This window comes from Cherax quadricarinatus, chromosome 64 (assembly GCF_038502225.1).
Source record: "Cherax quadricarinatus isolate ZL_2023a chromosome 64, ASM3850222v1, whole genome shotgun sequence".
Classification (NCBI taxonomy): domain Eukaryota; kingdom Metazoa; phylum Arthropoda; class Malacostraca; order Decapoda; family Parastacidae; genus Cherax; species Cherax quadricarinatus.
In genome coordinates this window covers 8,861,614-8,882,043 of record NC_091355.1, presented here as the reverse complement: position 1 = coordinate 8,882,043, position 20,430 = coordinate 8,861,614, and the positions used below count along the sequence as shown (strand labels likewise).

The following is a 20,430-nucleotide window of genomic DNA, read 5'->3' as shown; positions in this document are numbered from 1 at the left end:
GCTCACAATAATAACACCAACGTTATAACGTCTTTCTCTACGTATCATGACAGTGATCATCACTCCTTCATGAGTATAACACAACACCTCACTTCTCAAACTCCCACGTACACACGTTTCTAACAGCACCAAGCAAACTACCACACAGAATCCTTGTCGTGACTCTGACCCTACCACTGCATATTGACTTGACTAACGACTCTTATGCATAGTCATCTTTTAAGTGTCTACTCTATGCACTTAATGTTGCAGTGACATATCGCCGGATCCAGGGGAAAGCAGTGTTCCCTGTATGTATCTGTCTACAAGAAACCAAACTACTTAATACCGCGGGACCTGCAGTCTCTGGCTGTTCTTTTACAAATTATCGACTCTTATCCATTCTTATACAAACTATTGACTCATCCACTCTTATCCAAACTATTGACTCATCCACTCTTATCCAAACTGTTGACTCTTATCCACGTCGTGTTATACAGAGCTCAGTGAACAAGTATAGTATATATATCTACCACAGTCGTCACTACCTCCATCAACACAGTATGGGGGAAAGATGCAAAAATAAAACTATTCTTAACTTTGCTGGTTCGAAATGGTGTACTGCCCACACTAGGGAAGGACAAGACACGTTGCAGAAGAAACTTTTATTGGCACAACGTTTCGCTCTTTGTAGAGCTTTAGCATAGAACGAAACGCATTTCAGAAGTTCGTTCAGCAAATTATCTCTCGTCTTCTCTTTGCTGATGGAGAGTTAGTCAGCATTGTTGTGGTAGTTTGAAGAAGCATGGACATACCTGGAGGATATTCCGGGGGTTAGCGCCCCCCACAGCACGGTCCATGACCACGCCTCGCTGACAGTTACGATAGAACAAAGACAGTTATAGCAAAGCAAGACTGCACAAAGTTTCGCTCACTTGTGAGCTAAAAGTTGTAGAAGTAAAGGCTTATTCTGCTCGGATGATGTTAGGTTAGGTAAGATTTGTCAGGAAACAGGACAAGTGTTTCCTGACGCGGGTCTTAGTCATATGATGACTGCAGCTGGAGCTTTTGGTCATCTGACCGAGGCCTTACGCTGGCTTACCCGTCCACCCCTTTAAAAATTATGGTTATAATTATAACCATTTCATATTCCTTCTGCTCTGAGTGTTTGTATTATTATAACCTATAACACAGCAGCAGCAGCAGCAGCACGTCTTGCTTCTCTGAGTGCAGCAAGCGGAGTGATGATCATTTACACATTTTAGGCCCTAGACCCCAGACTAGGTGGTAAGCCCAAGGCCCAAGATGGTAAACCCAAGGCCCTAGGTGGTAAGCCCAAGGCCCTAGGTAGTAAACCCAAGGCCCTAGGTGGTAAGCCCAAGGCCCTAGGTGGTAAACCCAAGGCCCTAGGTTGTAAGCCTAAGGCCCTAGGTGGTAAACCTAAGGTCCTAGGTTGTACGCCCAAGGCCCTGGGTGGTGAACCCAAGGGCCTAGGTGGTAAAGCCAAGGCCCTAGATGGTGAAACCAAGGCCCTAGGTCGTAAGTCCAAGGCCCTAGGTCGTAAGTCCAAGGCCCTAGGTCGTAAGTCCAAGGCCCTAGGTCGTAAGTCCAAGGCCCTAGGTCGTAAGTCCAAGGCCCTAGGTCGTAAGTCCAAGGCCCTAGGTCGTAAAACTGAGGCCCTAGGTAAGGTTTCTTAATTTATATTTCGACGTGGGATTTTTAAGCAGTAGAGACCTCGTTGATATTTTATTGGATATCTCTTCTAGGAGGGTGCCTTGATCCTGGGGGCTCTTGATTAAAGGAATTTAATCAAACCTCATTATTTCCCATTCCCAGGTGCTGTATGGCCCCTACGGGTTTTTCATTTCCCTATAAACATGTCATGCCGAATAGGTAAAACTTGCGATTTTGGCATAAATAGCAACGCTCTTCTTGCCGAATAAGGCAAGCGAAAATTTGTGTATGCAGTAGTTTCGCAAAAATCATTCTGAACCCAACGAAAAAAAAAAATTTCATTGTGTTTGTTTATTATTAAATTATTGTAAACTTGTTTAAAATATATTTAGTTAGATTAGGCTAAATTAAAATTAGCTTGTTATAATAAGGTTAGGTAAGTTTTCTAAGGTTCTTTTGGTACAAAGTTATTAATTTTTACATTAACATAAATGAAAAAATATATATCTTTAAATATATAAGAGAAAATTTTAGAAAGACTTAATTTTAAATGAGTTCTTGCTAATTGACCAGTTTTACATATTCGGCACGACATTATATAATCACATTTTGTAGAAGGCAAAAATACCTGGCTGTTTATAGTCATAACAAAAGTTTATTTGCATAGTATTTACAAAAATAATATTTTAGTTCATTATAGTGAAAATTAAATATGAGATACAGTAATGAAAGTGACAAGTTACAATGTTTGGGAAAAGTCGATTTGTGTTGTGTGATCACTTTCTTAATATGTTAAGGCATTGTCCATTTTTCATGACCTTACGAATTGGTCGGAGGGACAGCAAGTGTTTGTAGGAGGCTGGTGTGCTATACATTGTTTTTTAATGGACAGTAAGGAAATAGCAACATATCAACAGTGAGACATGTTTAGTAGTAATTCAAATACCGTTTATACTGAGCCTCGCTTGTTAGCCATGATGCGAACCCCGACAACCAGACAGGTCTGTGATACCCGTGGTAGCAAGATTTCCACTAGATCTTTCGTATCTCATATGATGATCAGTAGCAGCTTTCAAGCTCTTAAAATCTGAAGACTCGACCTCTGTCTTGTGTTGGGAAGACCTGCAGCCTTTAGTCTGAAGACTGTGTAAGCAAGTCATAAGCCTCGTCCATCTTGAGAAAAACGACATTGAAATTGTAGCTGAAGAAAGTAAGCGATGGTGAAGTTAATGGTTACTTATGAAGATGATAGTGAAGAAAATGAGTAATAGTTAAGTTCAGGACTGCAAGTGAAGGAAATGATTTAATGGTATAGTTAATGATGGCTGCTGAAGGAAAGTAATGATAAAATTAATGGTTGAATCTGAGGAGAATGAGTACAGGTACTGTTGAGGATAATTTATTATGGATGATAATAAGAAGTAAGTAGTTGATTAAGATGCTGATGGAGACTTGAAGATGATGTTTGAAAATGATGATGATGAGGTTTGAAAACGACGATGAGGCTTCAAATTGATGAGGTTTGAAGAGTTCGGCATTAACAAAGGCGGTGGTAGCAGGCACTGAAGGCATGGATATGGCGTCCAGCTGCTCTACCATCCCAGGTATCGAGAAGGTCGAAGCCTCATGAACATAACCAGTTCAGTGGTTCAGTAACCAAGCTGCAAGGTTTCCACCCCAGTAACACGGATCAAATGTGGCTCTTGGCTTCAGAGACTGCTGTAGCCTCGTGATCTCTTAATACATTTGTGTTCTCAGGACATCAAAAAAGTTTCACGATCTCTCTCCGTTGATGGATCCTTCTTAAAGAGTCGAAGTAGAGTTCGATCCTTCTTAAAGAGTCGAAGTGAAGTTCTGTCTTCCCTGGCCCTCCGGCACATCGTTCTCATCTTGTTGACTAGATATACACTAGATATAAATAAACTATTTACATTTGTATATACACTGGCAGGCTCACCATTTAAATAACAAAGCATTAACATCTAAAAAGCCTCACAATTGGAACACGGGTAGTCCTTCAGGAAGCGTTCTGGACTGAGTCTTAAAGCATTAACACTGGTCAGAGGACCTCAACACTCATGAGGCTGTCGAGTCTTGTTACACACTCATACACACCTCTGGCCATCTCTGTATAGCAACAGCGGTGAGAGGAGGTACTGGGTAGATGAAGCATAGACTCTTCACTTGTTGAGGACATGCGAGAGCGCCTCTTTCATCTGCTCTTCAGGGAAGATACTGCGTCTGTAGCGTACCAGCCTGGGAGCAGCTGGGCCTGGCAGTACGCGGCGGATGAAGGAAGTCGAAGTGCGGCTCTCAGTCATCATAGGCTCGAAGTCGGCACTGGCCTTGATGCCTACAGGTCCTGAGGACTGGCTTGCCACTTGAGGGGGAGCCGCTACACGCACGGCGTAGGGGTGACTGCTTGTGGCGTGGGCTGAGGTGAATTTGGCAGGGGCAGGGACACGTACGGCGTAGGGATGAGGGTCATTGGCAACCTTGTGACTTCCGAAGGAGGAGGAGTAAGGTCTGTCCTGAACCTCGTTCATTAGGTCATAATCTGCAATAAAAAAAATGAACACGTTAGCTACCCTAACCAACATCCTAAGTCCAAAATAATGGACTACCACACCACGGGCGGGATTGAACCCGCGGTCAGAGAGTTTCAAAACTACCATTTGTTTAGTTAATGAAATGTTCAATGTACTCGTTCACTGAAATGTGAATATTATGTGCCCACTTTGTTACATTATTTTACAGCTCAAAAGTAGCACATTATCATATCTGACAATATACAATGTGTTCCTAAACATATAAAAAGAAAAAATTGCAATTTATACAAACTTTCATGGAAAGAAATATGTATCAAAAACTTTAGAGATACACTCACCTTCATCACTAGCAGAAACACTCTCAGGGTAGAAAGTGTTGTAGGAAGGAAGCTTGAAATCGCCCTTCATGACCCTGTCCCAGATGATGCCTCGGGAGTTGCTCTGGTAAGGGTCCATGAAATCTAGTGAATTGTCCTCCTCGTTGAGCAGGTTAGACATGCCGTACAGAGTGAGAACTTTGCGACAGTCTGCAACAAGAACAGAAACGTGGGTGAGTAAGACGAACAAAATACTGCAATTGGTGTCTCTGTACACACACACACACACACACACACACGATGTCGTAAACCCGCGTGGGTCATTCAGCGACAGGAGCGTGAGAAGTTTGAACCCCGTCCACTGGTCAGATGGCAAAACAAGATAGGAGAACGTGTATCAGATAAGGAATGCATGGAGAATTTTTTTTATTAATATTATCTCATTCTAGCATGACGGAGTGAAGACTTTTTTAACGTACCAGCAGTCTCCCGCTGAAGCAGGGTGACCCAAGAAGAAACACGAAAATATTTCTTTTTACATTTAGTAATTTATACAGAAAGGGGTTACTAGCCCCTTGCTCTCGACATTTTTAGTCGCCTCTTACGACACTCATGGCTAACGCAGGAAGGATTTTTCTCTAGTTCCCCATGGAGTGAGGAAATGTACTTTAAAATGCTCCACATCCAACTAAGTATATTTCACTTCCTCTTAGAGCTGCACGATACATTATTACTGAGGTTACTGAACCATTTAAAAAAAATATATTGTTTATTCAAACATGGCTTACAATGAGTGTTAATGTATGCCTACTTGAGCTTTAAGTACAGTTATTTCTTACGAATGGGAACAGAGGTTAAATGTTAAAATATGAAGTGATTAAATCTGTATAGGTCAGGGATACCTAAACTGATACCGCAGCACATTATGAAGTTCACGCAGCTTGGATGAACCCAAGAGGAGTGTTGTCAAGACTGCTGAAGATACGTCAACAAATGAATGTTGGAAGATGTTCTAAAATATCATCTCGGTGTCTCTGATTTTTGAAGATAATCATTGAAAGATAATTCTCGTGCGGTCATAGAGAGAAGAAATTTTTAAGTCAGGTAGGTAGGTAGCCAATTACACGTATTGTTAGATAAAAAGGACACAAGTACAACTAATGCGACATTTTATTGTAGCAACGTTTCGCTCTCCAGGAGCAACTAATGTCGCATTAGTTGCACTTGTGTCATTTTACTTAATATATTGTCGGTAATTCTACCAACATTATTAATGAAGATAATCTAAGAGTGGCGATTAACAGAGGACTGATAATTTGTAGATTCTTTATGTATGTGTATGTGTGTGTGTGTGTGTGTGTGTGTGTGTGTGTGTGTGTGTGTGTGTGTGTGTGTGTGTGTGTACTCACCTATTTACTCACCTATTTGTGGTTGCAGGGGTCGAGTCTTAGCTCCTGGCCCCGCCTCTTCACCGGTTGCTACTGGGCCCTCTCTCTCCCCGCTCCATGAGCTTTATCAAACCTCGTCTTAAAACTGTGTATGGTTCCTGCCTCCACTATGTCATTTTCTAGGCTATTCCACTGCCTGACAACTCTATGACTGAAGAAATACTTCCTAATATCTCTCTGACTCATTTGTGTCTTCAACTTCCAATTGTGGCCTCTTGTTTCTGTGTCCCCTCCCTGGAACATCCTGTCCTTGTCCACCTTGTCTATTCCACGCAGTATTTTATATGTCGTTATCATGTCTCCCCTGACCCTCCTGTCCTCCAGTGTCGTCAGGCCGATTTCCCTTAATCTTTCTTCATAGGACATTCCCCTTAGCTCTGGAACTAACCTTGTCGCAAACCTTTGTACTTTCTCTAGTTTCTTGACGTGCTTTATCAAGTGCGGGTTCCAAACAGGTGCTGCATACTCCAGTATGGGCCTGACATACACGGTGTACAGTGTCTTGAACGATTCCTTACTAAGGTATCGGAATGCTGTTCTCAGGTTTGCCAGGCGCCCATATGCTGCAGCAGTTATCTGATTGATGTGTGCTTCCGGAGACATGCTCGGTGTTATACTCACCCCAAGATCTTTCTCCTTGAGTGAGGTTTGCAGTCTTTGGCCACCTAGCCTATACTCTGTCTGTGGTCTTCTGTGCCCTTTCCCTATCTTCATGACTTTGCATTTGGCAGGATTAACTTCGAGAAGCCATTTGCTGGACCAGGTGTCCAGTCTGTCCAGGTCTCTTTGAAGTCCTGCCTGGTCCTCATCAGATTTAATTCTCCTCATTAACTTCACATCATCTGCAAACAGGGACACTTCTGAGTCTAACCCTTCCATCATGTCGTTCACATATACCAAAAATAGCACTGGTCCTAGGACCGACCCCTGTGGGACCCCGCTCGTCACAGGTGCCCACTGTGATACATCATTACGTGCCATGACTCGTTGTTGCCTCCCTGTCAGGCATTCTCTGATCCATTGCAGTGCCCTTCCTGTTATATGCGCCTGATGCTCTAGCTTCTGCACTAATCTCTTGTGAGGAACTGTGTCAAAGGCCTTGCAGTCCAAGAAGATGCAATCAACCCACCCCTCTCTCTCGTGTCTTACTTCTGTTGTTTTATCATAAAACTCCAGAAGGTTTGTGACACAGGATTTGCCTTCCATGAATCCGTGCTGGTTGGCATTTATATTCTTGTTCCGTTCCAGGTGCTCCACCACTCTCGTCCTGATAATCTTCTCCATAACTTTGCATACTCTACACGTCAATGACACAGGTCTATAGTTTAGTGCCTCTTTTCTGTCTCCTTTTTTAAAAATGGGAGCTACATTTGCCGTCTTCCATACCTCAGGTAGTTGCCCAGTTTCCAGGGACGTGTTGAAGATTGTGGTAAGTGGCACACACAACATATCTGCTCCCTCTCTAAGGACCCACGGGGAGATGTTGTCCGGTCCCATTGCCTTTGAGGTATCGATGTCCCTTAGCAGTTTCTTCACCTCCTCCTCATCTGTATGTATGTCGTCCAACACTTGTTGGTGTATTCCTTGCTGGTGTCCCCATCTGATCTGTCCCCCCAGAGTCCTTCCTGTCTCTACTGTAAATACTTCCTTAAATGTGTGTGTGTGTGTGTGTGTTAGCCATTATATTTTTTAACGAAATAAAATGATATTCGTTGAATTTCACTACGGTAAGAAAATACCGAGCAATTAACTGGTAAAACAATAAAAAACTTAATGAATAACAGTCAGAGGAGGATAAAGAATGGGCAGCAACGAAGAAGTATGGTCAGTGAGGTGATTTTTAAATTGAAAGATTGAAGATGGTAAGACTGGACAAGGATGATGAGGGACGGGGGGGGGGGGATGAAGAAAGCGGCCACGGGAACACTCTACAGACTGGGGCAAGGTCTTCTTGAACGAACCTTCAGGGAATGATGAGGAGGGACGAACAGATGTGAAACAGACGAGCGATGTATTCTGGTGAGTGAGATTTCCAGACCTGTGGGGAATACCTGCTTCCACTACCACCACCACAACTACCCCCTCTACTACCACAACCAACCCCTCTACTACCACAACCACCCCCTCTAGTACCACATCCACCTTCTCTAGTACCACAACCACCCCCTCTACCAGAATCACCCCCTCTACCACCACAGCCACCCCCTCTACCACCACCCACTCTATCACTACCATATGTAGCACCTACAACCGCCCCTACAGCATCATCATCATTACCTCTCCTGTATATATATATATATATATATATATATATATATATATATATATATATATATATATATATATATATATATATAATAACCATCCTTCTAGCACCACCACCACCACTTCTCCTCCAACCAAAACCACCCCATTCAGAACCTCTATCACCATCTCCAACACATACCACCTCATCCGAACTGCCACTACCACCATCACTTCACTATCGTCAGTAAAATATCTGGGAATTCAGTTTGGCCCAAGCATGTCAGTAGAATTAATAGTGAACAATGTAGTAAAAATATAAGCGAATGTCAAGCTAAAGTTCCTGTATAGACAGACACAGTGTGTATCTACTGAGGCTGGCACTGTCTAACTCTTATACACTGTCATGTTAGATTATTCTTGTTCTTCACGGTACTTTGCTTTAACAAAAATGAAAGACAAACTACAGATGATCCAGAATAAAATGGTGAGATTCATCCTGGACCTGGGTCCACAAGAGCATGTAAGCCAGGATGAATTACAACAGTATATGCTGAATCTTGAAGACAGAGCAAAGCAACTAAAGTTCAATCATGTTTTTAAAATTGCTCACAAGTAGTGTCAAGAATGTCTTGCTGCCAAGTTTGTCAATGTTAGGAACCAAACCAGTATGGTACTAGCGGAAGTGATCACAATTTTGTAGTAGTTGCAGTAGGTGGTCAGGCCTCAAACACCTTTTATTGTACAACAATAAAGGAGTGGAACGAACTGTCTGAACATGTCAGCCTGAGCCAGTTCAGGAAGAGAGCTAAAAGGTACCTAATGACTGTAGCTACAGAAAGGGAGGAGAGTGATTTATTGTATAGTTAACATTCATGTACCTTTTATTGTGATCTGATCCTCTCTTTAATGTTCATGTAAATAACTTGGTTCACTGTATTCCTATTGTATCTCCTTTTACTGTAACTTATTTTTCACACAGTAGAGTTACATAGCTGTTTTATTTTTTAAGGTTATAATCATGACTGATTTCTACTGTATCTTACAGCTAGGCTTTAAATAATATTATAATGACCCCAATGGAAATAAGTCACTTTGACTTTTTTGGGTTATCCTCAGTAATATACACATGTTACTGTGTATAATTGTACTTATGTGTACCTGTACCTAAATAAACTTACTAATATCCACTAATGTCACAACCATCACCACTGCACCTCGAATACAATCACCACTACTACCAATACCACCAACACCTCCGGGCATCCTGGTCTGGTTTGGGAAGGCCAGACGGGCACACAGGCAGACAATGAAAAATTTCCTATACGATGCAGGGAGAAAAAAAAGTTTTTTTTTTTTATGTCTTCAGTCAGAGATGGGGGAGAGGTAGGAGAATGGGAGGGTGAGGGAAGGAGATGGAAGGGTGAGTGTAGGAGAGAGATGGAAGGGTGAGTGTAGGAGAGAGATGGAAGAGTGTAGAAGAGAGATGAGTGTAAGAGAGATGGAGTGTAGGAGAGAGATGGAAGAGTGAATGTAGTGTAGGAGAGAGATGGATGGGTGAGTGTAGGATAGAGATGGAAGAGTGTAGAAGAGAGATGGAAGAGTGAGTGTAGGAGAGAGATGGAAGGGTGAGTGTAGGAGAGAGATGGAAGGGTGAGTGTAGGAGAGAGATGGAAGAGTGAGTGTAGGAGAGAGATGGAAGAGTGTAGGAGAGAGATGGAAAGGTGAGTGTAGGAGAGAGATGGAAGAGTGAGTGTAGGAGAGAGATGGAAGGGTGAGTGTAGGAGAGAGATGGAAGAGTGAGTGTAGGAGAGAGATGGAAGAGTGTAGGAGAGAGATGGAAAGGTGAGTGTAGGAGAGAGATGGAAGAGTGAGTGTAGGAGAGAGATGGAAGAGTGAGTGTAGGAGAGAGATGGAAGAGTGAGTGTAGGAGAGAGATGGAAGAGTGAGTGTAGGAGAGAGATGGAAGAGTGAGTGTAGGAGAGAGATGGAAGAGTGAGTGTAGGAGAGAGATGGAAGGGTGAGTGTAGGAGAGAGATGGAAGAGTGAGTGTAGGAGAGAGATGGAAGAGTGAGTGTAGGAGAGAGATGGAAGGGTGAGTGTAGGAGAGAGATGGAAGAGTGAGTGTAGGAGAGAGATGGAAGAGTGAGTGTAGGAGAGAGATGGAAGGGTGAGTGTAGGAGAGAGATGGAAGAGTGAGTGTAGGAGAGAGATGGAAGGGTGAGTGTAGGAGATGGAAGAGTGTGTGTAGGAGAGAGATGGAAGAGTGAGTGTAGGAGAGAGATGGAAGAGTGGAAGAGTTACGGGATCGTTTGACGGCCTTGAAGACGTTTCGAACATTTAATTTAAAAAAATATTTTGGAAGTTTTAAAATCCCTTTGATGGTGGTGTGGTAGTGGTTATAGTGATGGTGGTGTGGTAGTGGTGATAGTGATGGTGGTGTGGTAGTGGTGATAGTGATGGTGGTGTAGTAGTGGTGATAGTGATGGTGGTGTGGTAGTGGTGATAGTGATGGTGTGGTAGTGGTGATAGTGATGGTGGTGTGGTAGTGGTGATAGTGATGGTGGTAGTGGTGATAGTGATGTGGTAGTGGTGAGTGATGGTGTGGTAGTGGTGATAGTGATGGTGTAGTAGTGGTGATAGTGATGGTGGTGTGGTAGTGGTGATAGTGATGGTGGTGTGGTAGTGGTGATAGTGGTGTGGTAGTGGTGATAGTGATGGTGGTGTGGTAGTGGTGATAGTGGTGTGGTAGTGGTGATAGTGATGGTGGTGTGGTGATAGTGATGTTGGTGTGGTAGTGGTGATAGTGATGGTAGTGGTGTGGTGATAGTGATGGTAGTGGTGTGGTGATAGTGATGGTGGTGTTGTAGTGGTGATGGTAATGATAGTGGTGGTGGTGAGTTTTGTAAATAGAGTAATAACTGAGGTGGGAGATTTTAGAAAGGTGATGAGGATAGTGTTAAGTATTCTAGTGTGATTCAGTAGCCAGATACTGTGAGGGAAGGAGGTAGAGGGAAGGACTACGGTAGGAGGAAGGAGGTAGAAGGAAGGACTACGGTAGGGAGAAGGAGGTAGAAGGAAGGACTACGGTAGGGAGAAGGAGGTAGAAGGAAGGAGGTAGAGGGAAGGACTACGGTAGGAGGAAGGAGGTAGATGGAAGGACTACGGTAGGAGGAAGGAGGTAGAAGGAAGGACTACGGTAGGGGGAAGGAGGTAGATGGCGTTTAACAGATGAAGGAAGCGATTTCCAGGTGTTACGGAGTTGGGGAGTGGAGGAAGGGAGAAGGGAGAAGGGGAGAGGAAAGGGAGGCGGAGGGAAGGGGTGGGGTGTAGAGAAGTAGGGAGTGGGGGGAGGGAAGCAGCCTGGAAGTTCCCAAACTGTATGTAGATAGAGACTAATTTGTTCTGTATAAATTACTTGTTTATGTTACTAGAGGAAGAGGGAGTGGGTGAGAGGGGAGAGAGGGAGGGGTGACAGGGAAGGGGAGGAGCGAGTTCCAGCATTTTGCAATTGCCTGGTTGTAATTGCCGGGGTCGTGGCTCCTGGGCCTGCCTACACCAGTTCGTTGCCTCGCGGGCTCTGTCGTACCTATACTTAAATCTTTGTAATATGCTTTCATAAACTCCTAGTCCTGGTCATTCCACTTCCTGAACATCATGAGGAGGATGAGTACTGATTCAGAGTACTGTTATCTGTCAGTGATTCTAGGGACTGTCTTCCATACGGGCTGGTCTCAGACCAGACCACCTTGGCTGGAAAGGATATATTACAGGATTTAGAACTATTAAGACGCACATAAAATAAAGGTGTGTGTGTGTGTGTTTATGGTGTTTAGAATGCTTATAAAAGATTGGCAGTCCTGCCAGAGTGCAAAACATTTAACAGGTTTCCAATTCCCAATCTTGACAGGATGATAGTACCTCCCTGGATGGTTGCTGTCTACTAACCTGCTACCCCAAATGGAACGATTAGTACTGGTGATAAGTACGCTGAGAGGATGAGTACTTGTGATGCGTACAATGAGAGGATGAGTACTTGTGATGCGTACAATGGGAGGATGAGTACTGGTGATGCGTACACTGAGAGGATGAGTACTGGTGATTCGTACAATGGGAGGATGAATACTGGAGATGAGTAGAGTGGGAGGATGAGTACTCGCTTTCTGTCTGCCTGTCTGACCTTCCAGTGAACCCGGACCTGTAAATTGGCGCAATCTGGCAGCACCGCCAAAAGTCCAAGAGTGTAAGCGACCTCCAGGTGAAGCTGGAGTGTAAGCGATTTCCAGGTGTAGCTGGAGTGTAAGCGACCTCGAGGTGTAGCTGGAGTGCCAGCGACCTCCAGGTGTAACTGGAGTGTAAGCGACCTCCAGTTGTAGCTGGAGTGTAAGCGACCTCCAGGTGTAGCCGGAGTGTAAGCGACCTTCATGGCACGTTTACCCAGAGTGTAAACGACCTTCATAGCAAGTGCAGCCGGAGTATAAGCGACCCCAAGGCAGGTGTAACAGGAGTGTAAGCGACCTCCAGGGCAGGTGTAACAGGAGTGTAAGCGAATTCCAGGGCAGGTGTAACAGGAGTGTAAGCGACTTCCAGGGCAGGTGTAACAGGAGTGTAAGCGACTTCCAGGGCAGGTGTAACAGGAGTGTAAGCGACCTCCAGGGCAGATGTAACAGGAGTGTAAGCGACCTCCAGGGCACCTCCAGGGCAAGTGTAACAGGAGTGTAAGCGACCTCCAGGGCAGGTGTAACAGGAGTGTAAGCGACCTCCAGGGCAGGTGTAACAGGAGTGTAAGCGACTTCCAGGGCAGGTGTAACAGGAATGTAAGCGACATCCAGGGCAGGTGTAACAGGAATGTAAGCGACTTCCAGGGCAGGTGTAACAGGAGTGTAAGCGACCTCCAGGGCAGGTGTAACAGGAGTGTAAGCGACTTCCAGGGCAGGTGTAACAGGAATGTAAGCGACCTCCAGGGCAGGTGTAACAGGAACGTAAGCGACATCCAGGGCAGGTGTAACAGGAATGTAAGCGACTTCCAGGGCAGGTGTAACAGGAGTGTAAGCGAATTCCAGGGCAGGTGTAACAGGAGTGTAAGCGACTTCCAGGGCAGGTGTAACAGGAGTGTAAGCGACCTCCAGGGCAGGTGTAACAGGAGTGTAAGCGACCTCTGATGTAGTCGTGTTTTCCACTGTAGTTTCTCCCGGATTTAGCGACATTCGGGAAAGTATTTCGATATCTTACTGTAACACCATTGACATCATCTTTAAATGTTACAGCTTACTATATTTGCTATTGACATTTCCACACCTTGCTATATTATCGATAATGAAGGCATATGTTGCTATAATATAGCTTTCTATATTATCGGTAATGTACTGATATGTAATACATTATTATTATTGCAGTCAGAGCTAAGCGCTAAACCCACAAGGGTTATATATATTTATTTCTGTGAATGGCGCAGAAAATTGCAGTAACTGGAATACCTGGAGAGAGTTCCGGGGGTCAACGCCTCTGCGGCCCGGTCTGTGACCAGGCCTCCTGGTGGATCAGAGCCTGATCAACCAGGCTGTTACTGCTGGCTGCACGCAAACCAACGTACGAGCCACAGCCCGGCTGTTCAGGAACTGACTTTAGGTGCTTGTCCAGTGCCAGCTTGAAGACTGCCAGGGGTCTGTTGGTAATCCCCCTTATGTATGCTGGGAGGCAGTTGAACAGTCTCGGGCCCCTGACACTTATTGTATGGTCTCTTAACGTGCTAGTGACACCCCTGCTTTTCATTGGGGGGATGTTGCATCGTCTGCCAAGTCTTTTGCTTTCGTAGTGAGTGATTTTCGTGTGCAAGTTCGGTACTAGTCCCTCTAGGATTTTCCAGGTGTATATAATCATGTACGGTGGCCTGGTGGCCTGGTGGCTAAAGCTCCCGCTTCACACACGGAGGGCCCGGGTTCGATTCCCGGCGGGTGGAAACATTCGACACGTTTCCTTACACCTGTTGTCCTGTTCACCTAGCAGCAAATAGGTACCTGGGTGTTAGTCGACTGGTGTGGGTCGCATCCTGGGGGACAAGATTAAGGACCCCAATGGAAATAAGTTAGACAGTCCTCGATGACGCACTGACTTTCTTGGGTTATCCTGGGTGGCTAACCCTCCGGGGTTAAAAATCCGAACGAAATCTTATCTTATCTTATCTTATCTCTCCCTCCTGCATTCCAGGGAATACAGGTTTAGGAACCTCAAGCGCTCCCAGTAATTGAGGTGTTTTATCTCCGTTATGCGCGCCGTGAAGGTTCTCTGTACATTTTCTAGGTCAGCAGTTTCACCTGCCTTGAAAGGTGCTGTTAGTGTGCAGTAATATTCCAGCCTAGATAGAACAAGTGACCTGAAGAGTGTCATCATGGGCTTGGCCTCCCTAGTTTTGAAGGTTCTCATTATCCATCCTGTCATTTTTCTAGCAGATGCGATTGATACAATGTTATGGTCCTTGAAGGTGAGATCCTCCGACATAATCACTCCCAGGTCTTTGACGTTGGTGTTTCGCTCTATTTTGTGGCCAGAATTTGTTTTGTACTCTGATGGAGATTTAATTTCCTCGTGTTTACCATATCTGAGTAATTTAAATTTCTCATCGTTGAACTTCATATTGTTTTCTGCAGCCCACTGAAAGATTTGGTTGATGTCCGCCTGGAGCCTTGTAGTGTCTGCAATGGAAGACACTGTCATGCAGATTCGGGTGTCATCTGCAAAGGAAGACACGGTGCTGTGGCTGACATCCTTGTCTATGTCAGATATGAGGATGAGGAACAAGATGGGAGCGAGTACTGTGCCTTGTGGAACAGAGCTTTTCACCGTAGCTGGTTTAATTTCCCCACAATTTTGGATGTACTGACATCTGGCGGCGGATTCTGCAATTCTTATACTATATTACGGTATTTTTTTTTTTTTTGAGTCTTGACGTATTAATATCGTTTTCATGGAGGAGACAACTTCCGGTTGTTTAATTGTTCTTTGTAAATTGACCCGAATCTGTTTCCGTTAGAAAGTTAATGAGTGTCTGTTTGTAGGTCAGTCTCCGTAGGCAGGTTAAATTAAGACTTTCCGAGGGAAACAGACTTAACTCTATTGAAAAATTAACGTTAGTGTCTCTGTGGGTTAGTCTCCACTGAAAAGTTAAAGATACATCATAATCTACACCTGGAAAATCATAGAATCTACCTACCTGGAGGTAGGTAAACTGATTTTCCAGAGAGACTGATCCCAAATCTTCACACATAAATCACTCCCTACGAAAGCAAAAGACTCGGCAGACGGTGCAGCATCGCTCAATGAAAAACCAGGAGTGCTACGAGCACACTAAGCATTCATAAAGGAGATTGTAAATAGACCCCTGGCCGTCTTCAGGAAGGAGCTGGACAGATAACTAAAGTCAGTGCCCGATCATCCTGGTTGTGGTTCCTACGTTGTACTATGTGCGCCAGCAGTAACAGCCTGGTTGATGAGGCCCTGATCCGCTGGGAGGCCTGGTCAAGGACCTGGCCGCGGGGGCGTTAACCCCCGGAACAACTAGGTTGACTCTAGGTAGCGCCTCTGTGGATTAGTCCCCGTTGGAAAGTTTGAAGGTTTTCGTTGTAAGTTTTTGTTGGAAAGTTAACGTGTTTATGTGTTTGTCTCTTAGAAAGTTATATGACACGTCCATCATTAGAAAGCCCTCTAATAACATTAATAGTTGGCGACTCGTTTAGAAAGCGAGTTCACCCTTTTTCTGTTTAGTATCTGTTGGAGAACAAATCTTAATTTCCGGTCATCAAGAAGTCGCCAACAGAGAACTTTCGGTTGGTAGCGAACTTAGCTTACATAGTGAGAGTCCGTTTCCACCCTGGCAAGGGTGGAAACTTTGGGAAAGTTTCCTTACACTTGCTGCCCATGTTCACCTAGCACAAAGTAGGTACCTGGGTATTAATCGACAGTTGAGGGTGGCATCCTAGTGGGTAGACTACCTCAGATAGGACTAGGCTTTGAAATGAGTTGAGGTAAGATAATTTCATTAGCATGATTAATTACAGAATAATCCACATTAGCTTTTATAGATGAAGTGATACATAAAGAAAGCAATGTATGAGAAGGGAACAATGAAAATAGATCACAGAATACATGAAAAGAATAATAGCAGACAAGGAGAGTAATTATGGTAAGTAGCGACTAGTCATTTCTTCGTTATGTAACTGTGTATGTAAATATTGGTGTGGTAGATAGAGGCAGACCAGACTCACCTGGTATATTGGAATCCTTGCAGTACTGGTCGACCAAGTGAATAAACACGTACATCAGCCGACCCATCTGTAAACATAACATTGAACATGTTAGTGACTTGTCATCAGTCTCTCTCTCTCTCTCATGACACAGGCAAACTTCATGAATAAACTTCAGTTTTCAGTTTTCCTGAAATAAAGAGGCTAATGCATACCTTTTCCTGACGAGTGAGGAGTTCCCAGATAGGGATGGCTGACGAAGAGACTAGAGTGCCAAGTGTCAGCACTACGAGAACTTTCAGTGCCAGCATCTTAACAAGTGTCTTGGGGAGGGGGAGAGGCTGCCGAGGTTTTTATCCGTGGGAGGAAGACCTAATAAATGAGTCGAGGAGGAATACCCTTGAGAGTAATCTTAAGTAGCAGCAATGTAACTTGGGTTAAGGATGAAGACCTTTTGAGGGTGTTCTGGCTTGATTGGCAGGACTTGTCGAGGACGATAGGATGCACAGAGTCCAACGAGTGCACGTTATAGAAGTCCGACGAGCGAAATGGTCCAAGGAGGCACAGAATACCCGGGCTAAAGCTACCAAGAAACTGTCAGTGGTTGGTGGTGTACGGCTCTTATATGGCCTCCCGCGGGCCCGCGCTCCATTGCCAAGTCTTCAGTGGCCTTGCTAATGTCACCGGCATTTTTCAAAACATTTAAAAAATACACTAGTCGCGCTCTTTTAAATACCTTCTTTAAGCAAAATTAACTTAGGGGTGAACGACAAAGTTGCATAAATATTTTTTTTTAGTATCATTAATATGGATAATTTGGCATATCCGGGGACTGGAGCGGGTTTGGAGGGGGAATAGTTGGGGAAGAACATAGCTGCCATTCCACAAGACCCAAACAAACCCCAAACAATTGTACGCGTGTCGCCTCTCTGGCGCCCACACCACAAAGTGAATCACCGCTGGGTAGAACGATCCCACAACCCCAGACCCGGAGTCGTTATCTTGGCTACAGTAACACTCAGTTAGGCTGGCCTGGAGTCGTTATCTTGGCTACGGTAACGCTCAGTTAGGCTGGCCTGGAGTCGTTATCTTGGCTTCGGTAACACTAAGTTAGGCTGGCCTGGAGTCGTTATCTTGGCTACGGTAACACTCAGTTAGGCTGGCCTGGAGTCGTTATCTTGGCTACGGTAACACCCTCAGTCATTCTGCCCTGGAGTCGTTATCTTGGGTACGGTCTGTAATAATAATAATTAAAAATAATGATATAATAATAATGATGATAATAATAATAATAATCTGAGTAATTGTTATAATGAGTAATACATTTGACTATAAACATGTTTCAGAGTTACTTTAAAGGTGCGCCAGTTTTTATAAATGTACATCAGTCTCCTTTCATAAAGGTGCATTAGCCTTCATTTATAAAGGTGCATCAGTCTTCCTTAATAAAGGAGCGTCAGTATTGCTTTATAAAGGTGCGCCAGTATTGCTTTATAAAGGTGCGCCAGTATTGCTTTATAAAGGTGCGCCAGTATTGCTTTATAAAGGTGCGTCAGTATTGCTTTATAAAGGTGCGTCAGTATTGCTTTATAAAGGAGCGTCAGTATTGCTTTATAAAGAAGCTTCAGTATTTCTTCATAAAGCACATCATGAGAGTATGACCAAGTCTCCTGACACAGCCAACCAATTCAACCATAACAAAAAAAAAATTCTCAGGCTTTAGTACACTTGCTAGTTAATGTTCGCTTGATGCCAGTCCGAGTGCATAGTTGCCTGCGGAAGAAACTGCCTTGGACCAGACAGGAAGCGATGACAAGGTATTCATGGAGCAGTCAGGCCACAGACACGGCCTTTTCCGCCTACAAGCAGGAAGCCTACCTACGGTATGTGTCCTTTGTAATGTATTCTATTTTCGCCCATTGCTCTCTTGAGGTTATTGTTGAATAGCCTACGTTCGTATGTTGTTCGCTGAGGTTATTGTTGAATATACTTGTCATTTTCACTTATTATATTTGTTAGTATCTGTATTAAAGTAGCACTTTCAAGGGATCTCTTCCTAATTGTGTATTTTATGGAAAGCTGTCCTGAAAAGTGTTGGGAAGGTCGTATCTATTATTGTTGTGGTGGTGGTGAGAATCTTCACTGTCAAGACATTTCCAAGACTGCTTGAAATGTATTCACTGTTGAGTTGGTGTCATTATGTCGACTTGATTCTAATATGTCCGTATATAAAGCTTCATACTATGTGTATTATGTTTATTTTCCCAAAAATTCGTAGTTCCTTAATCGTAGGTAATTTGAGGGGCATTTCACAAGGGAAGGCTGTTACCCCCACATATTTCTTGTTTTTTGTCCAAAACATTAGTTTCTACCTTGTTATAGTTCTAGAAGTTCTATAGGAAGTAGGGAACTAGAAATAGAAACATGACTGACTATATGACTACGAGTGTGGGTATACAAAGTAATATCTGACGCATCGGTCCCGCCTGTGATGACATTCCTTGTTGACATTTCTCTTTACTTAACTTTGTGATTTATTAAAAGAATGAAATATATGTTCTGTATTTATTTCAGTAGCTTTCATTATTAAATTTGATAGACATGGCAGGAAGAAGGTTACATAAAAATTGTGTAATCCATTGTTAGTGAAAGCCTGATAGGTTTTGGCCAGATTTGAAAATTCGTTGCAGACTTTTTTTTTTTTAAGTACTAATAACTCTGGTAGTTAGAGTAACTTAAACAAAAAATAGAAGAAGTTGCTCGCAATCGAGAAGGACTGGGACACTTATCCATGCTGTTTAAAAGACGCGAATATTACTAATTAATGAAGAACAAAAAGGCACAGCACCATGACTGGAACAAGACACAAATTACCCGCACATAGGAGAAAGTCGGACCGAAACGTCATCAAGTTTCTTTCTCCTGTGTGCGAGGTATTTGTGTTACTAATTAATGCTAACTTATGCTGTTTATAATGCTGCATGACCTGTGTGAGTTGACAGAGTCTTCAGGAATATAATATTCATCAGATTATTATTATTATTATTATTATTATTATTATTATTATTATGTTCGCGGGGAGCTAAACCTGTAGGGGTCATACAGCATCTGGGGGAATAGAAGGCATTCAGACTTGATTCAGGGAATTGGAGCACAGGTCCAGTTCGTTAGATCAAGAGCCCCTCACCAGCATCAAGGAATCTTACATGAGTAGGAACTAGTTTTCACCAAGTCTACCTGTGCCAGACATATTTTCTGGTTAGGATATGCGAAGCCAAAGTCCCACCTTTTACCTTTGATGAGTTCAGACTTTTTCTACTCCGGAGCCCGGCCTTGGGCCAGGCTTGTCTGGTGTTTGCCTTATCAACCAGGCTGTTGCTGCTGGTGGTCCGCTGCCCACATATCCATCACAGCCTGGTTGATTTGGCACCTGCTGAAGATTCCCACTGTGCTATACAATCACTTTGTTTTTTATAAAACGGTCCCTTCAAGGGCGGTGTCCTGATTCTGGTGAAGGGCTCTTGATCTTATTTATTCGAGCTGGCCTCCCATTCTTTTGATCCAACCTGATTGCCTTCCATACCCAGGACACTGTATGAAGTTTGAAGAGACGCTGAACAAACACTGTAACCCCCTTCCCCCCAAATATATATATATATATATATATATATATATATATATATATATATATATATATATATATATTATATATATATGTGTGTGTGTGTGTGTGTGTGTGTGTGTGTGTGTGTGTGTGTGTGTGTGTGTGTGTGTGTTTGTGCGTGTGTGTGTGTGTGTCCTACTATTTGCTCACGTGTCTTACTGAACCAATTTGTCGTATCAATTACCAAGGTGTATACCACACTGTATGAAACCTATGGGTTTAGCGCTAAATCTTGATCATAATAAGCATTGTATGACCCTTGTGGGTTTAACGTTTAGTTATAATTATAATAAAAATAATTATTATTATTATAAG

The 20,430-nt window shown here is 43.5% G+C and overlaps 1 protein-coding gene and 1 long non-coding RNA gene across 3 annotated transcripts in view; one reads left to right on the top strand and one right to left on the bottom strand.

The window, feature by feature from the left end:
• Window positions 1-18,527, top strand: part of LOC128699997 (uncharacterized) — a 106,839-nt gene extending 88,312 nt beyond the window's left edge. For both annotated transcript variants that reach the window (XR_011393772.1, XR_008408693.2), the window contains one exon: window positions 18,208-18,527. This is a non-coding gene — a long non-coding RNA (uncharacterized lncRNA). The remainder of the gene's footprint in view (window positions 1-18,207) is intronic.
• Window positions 2,289-17,025, bottom strand: Reg-5 (Rhythmically expressed gene 5). Its single transcript, XM_053792876.2, has 4 exons — window positions 16,667-17,025; window positions 16,473-16,539; window positions 4,541-4,729; window positions 2,289-4,210 (listed from the first exon to the last, which is right to left on the bottom strand). Exons 1-4 carry the CDS (start codon window positions 16,760-16,762, stop codon window positions 3,834-3,836), a joined length of 729 nt encoding a protein of 242 aa, XP_053648851.1. The 5' UTR covers window positions 16,763-17,025; the 3' UTR covers window positions 2,289-3,833.
• Window positions 18,528-20,430: the final 1,903 nt, after the last annotated feature.

Bases quoted from the DNA above. Each gene is read 5' to 3' on its own strand.
- Reg-5 (XM_053792876.2), bottom strand. From the start codon at position 16,762: ATGCTGGCACTGAAAGTTCTCGTAGTGCTGACACTTGGCACTCTAGTC. The intron at 16,540-16,666 runs GTATGCATTAGC...TTATGTTTACAG, and splicing joins TCCTCACTCGTCAGGAAAAG to ATGGGTCGGCTGATGTACGT. The intron at 4,211-4,540 runs GTGAGTGTATCT...TTTTTATTGCAG, and splicing joins TGTTTCTGCTAGTGATGAAG to ATTATGACCTAATGAACGAG.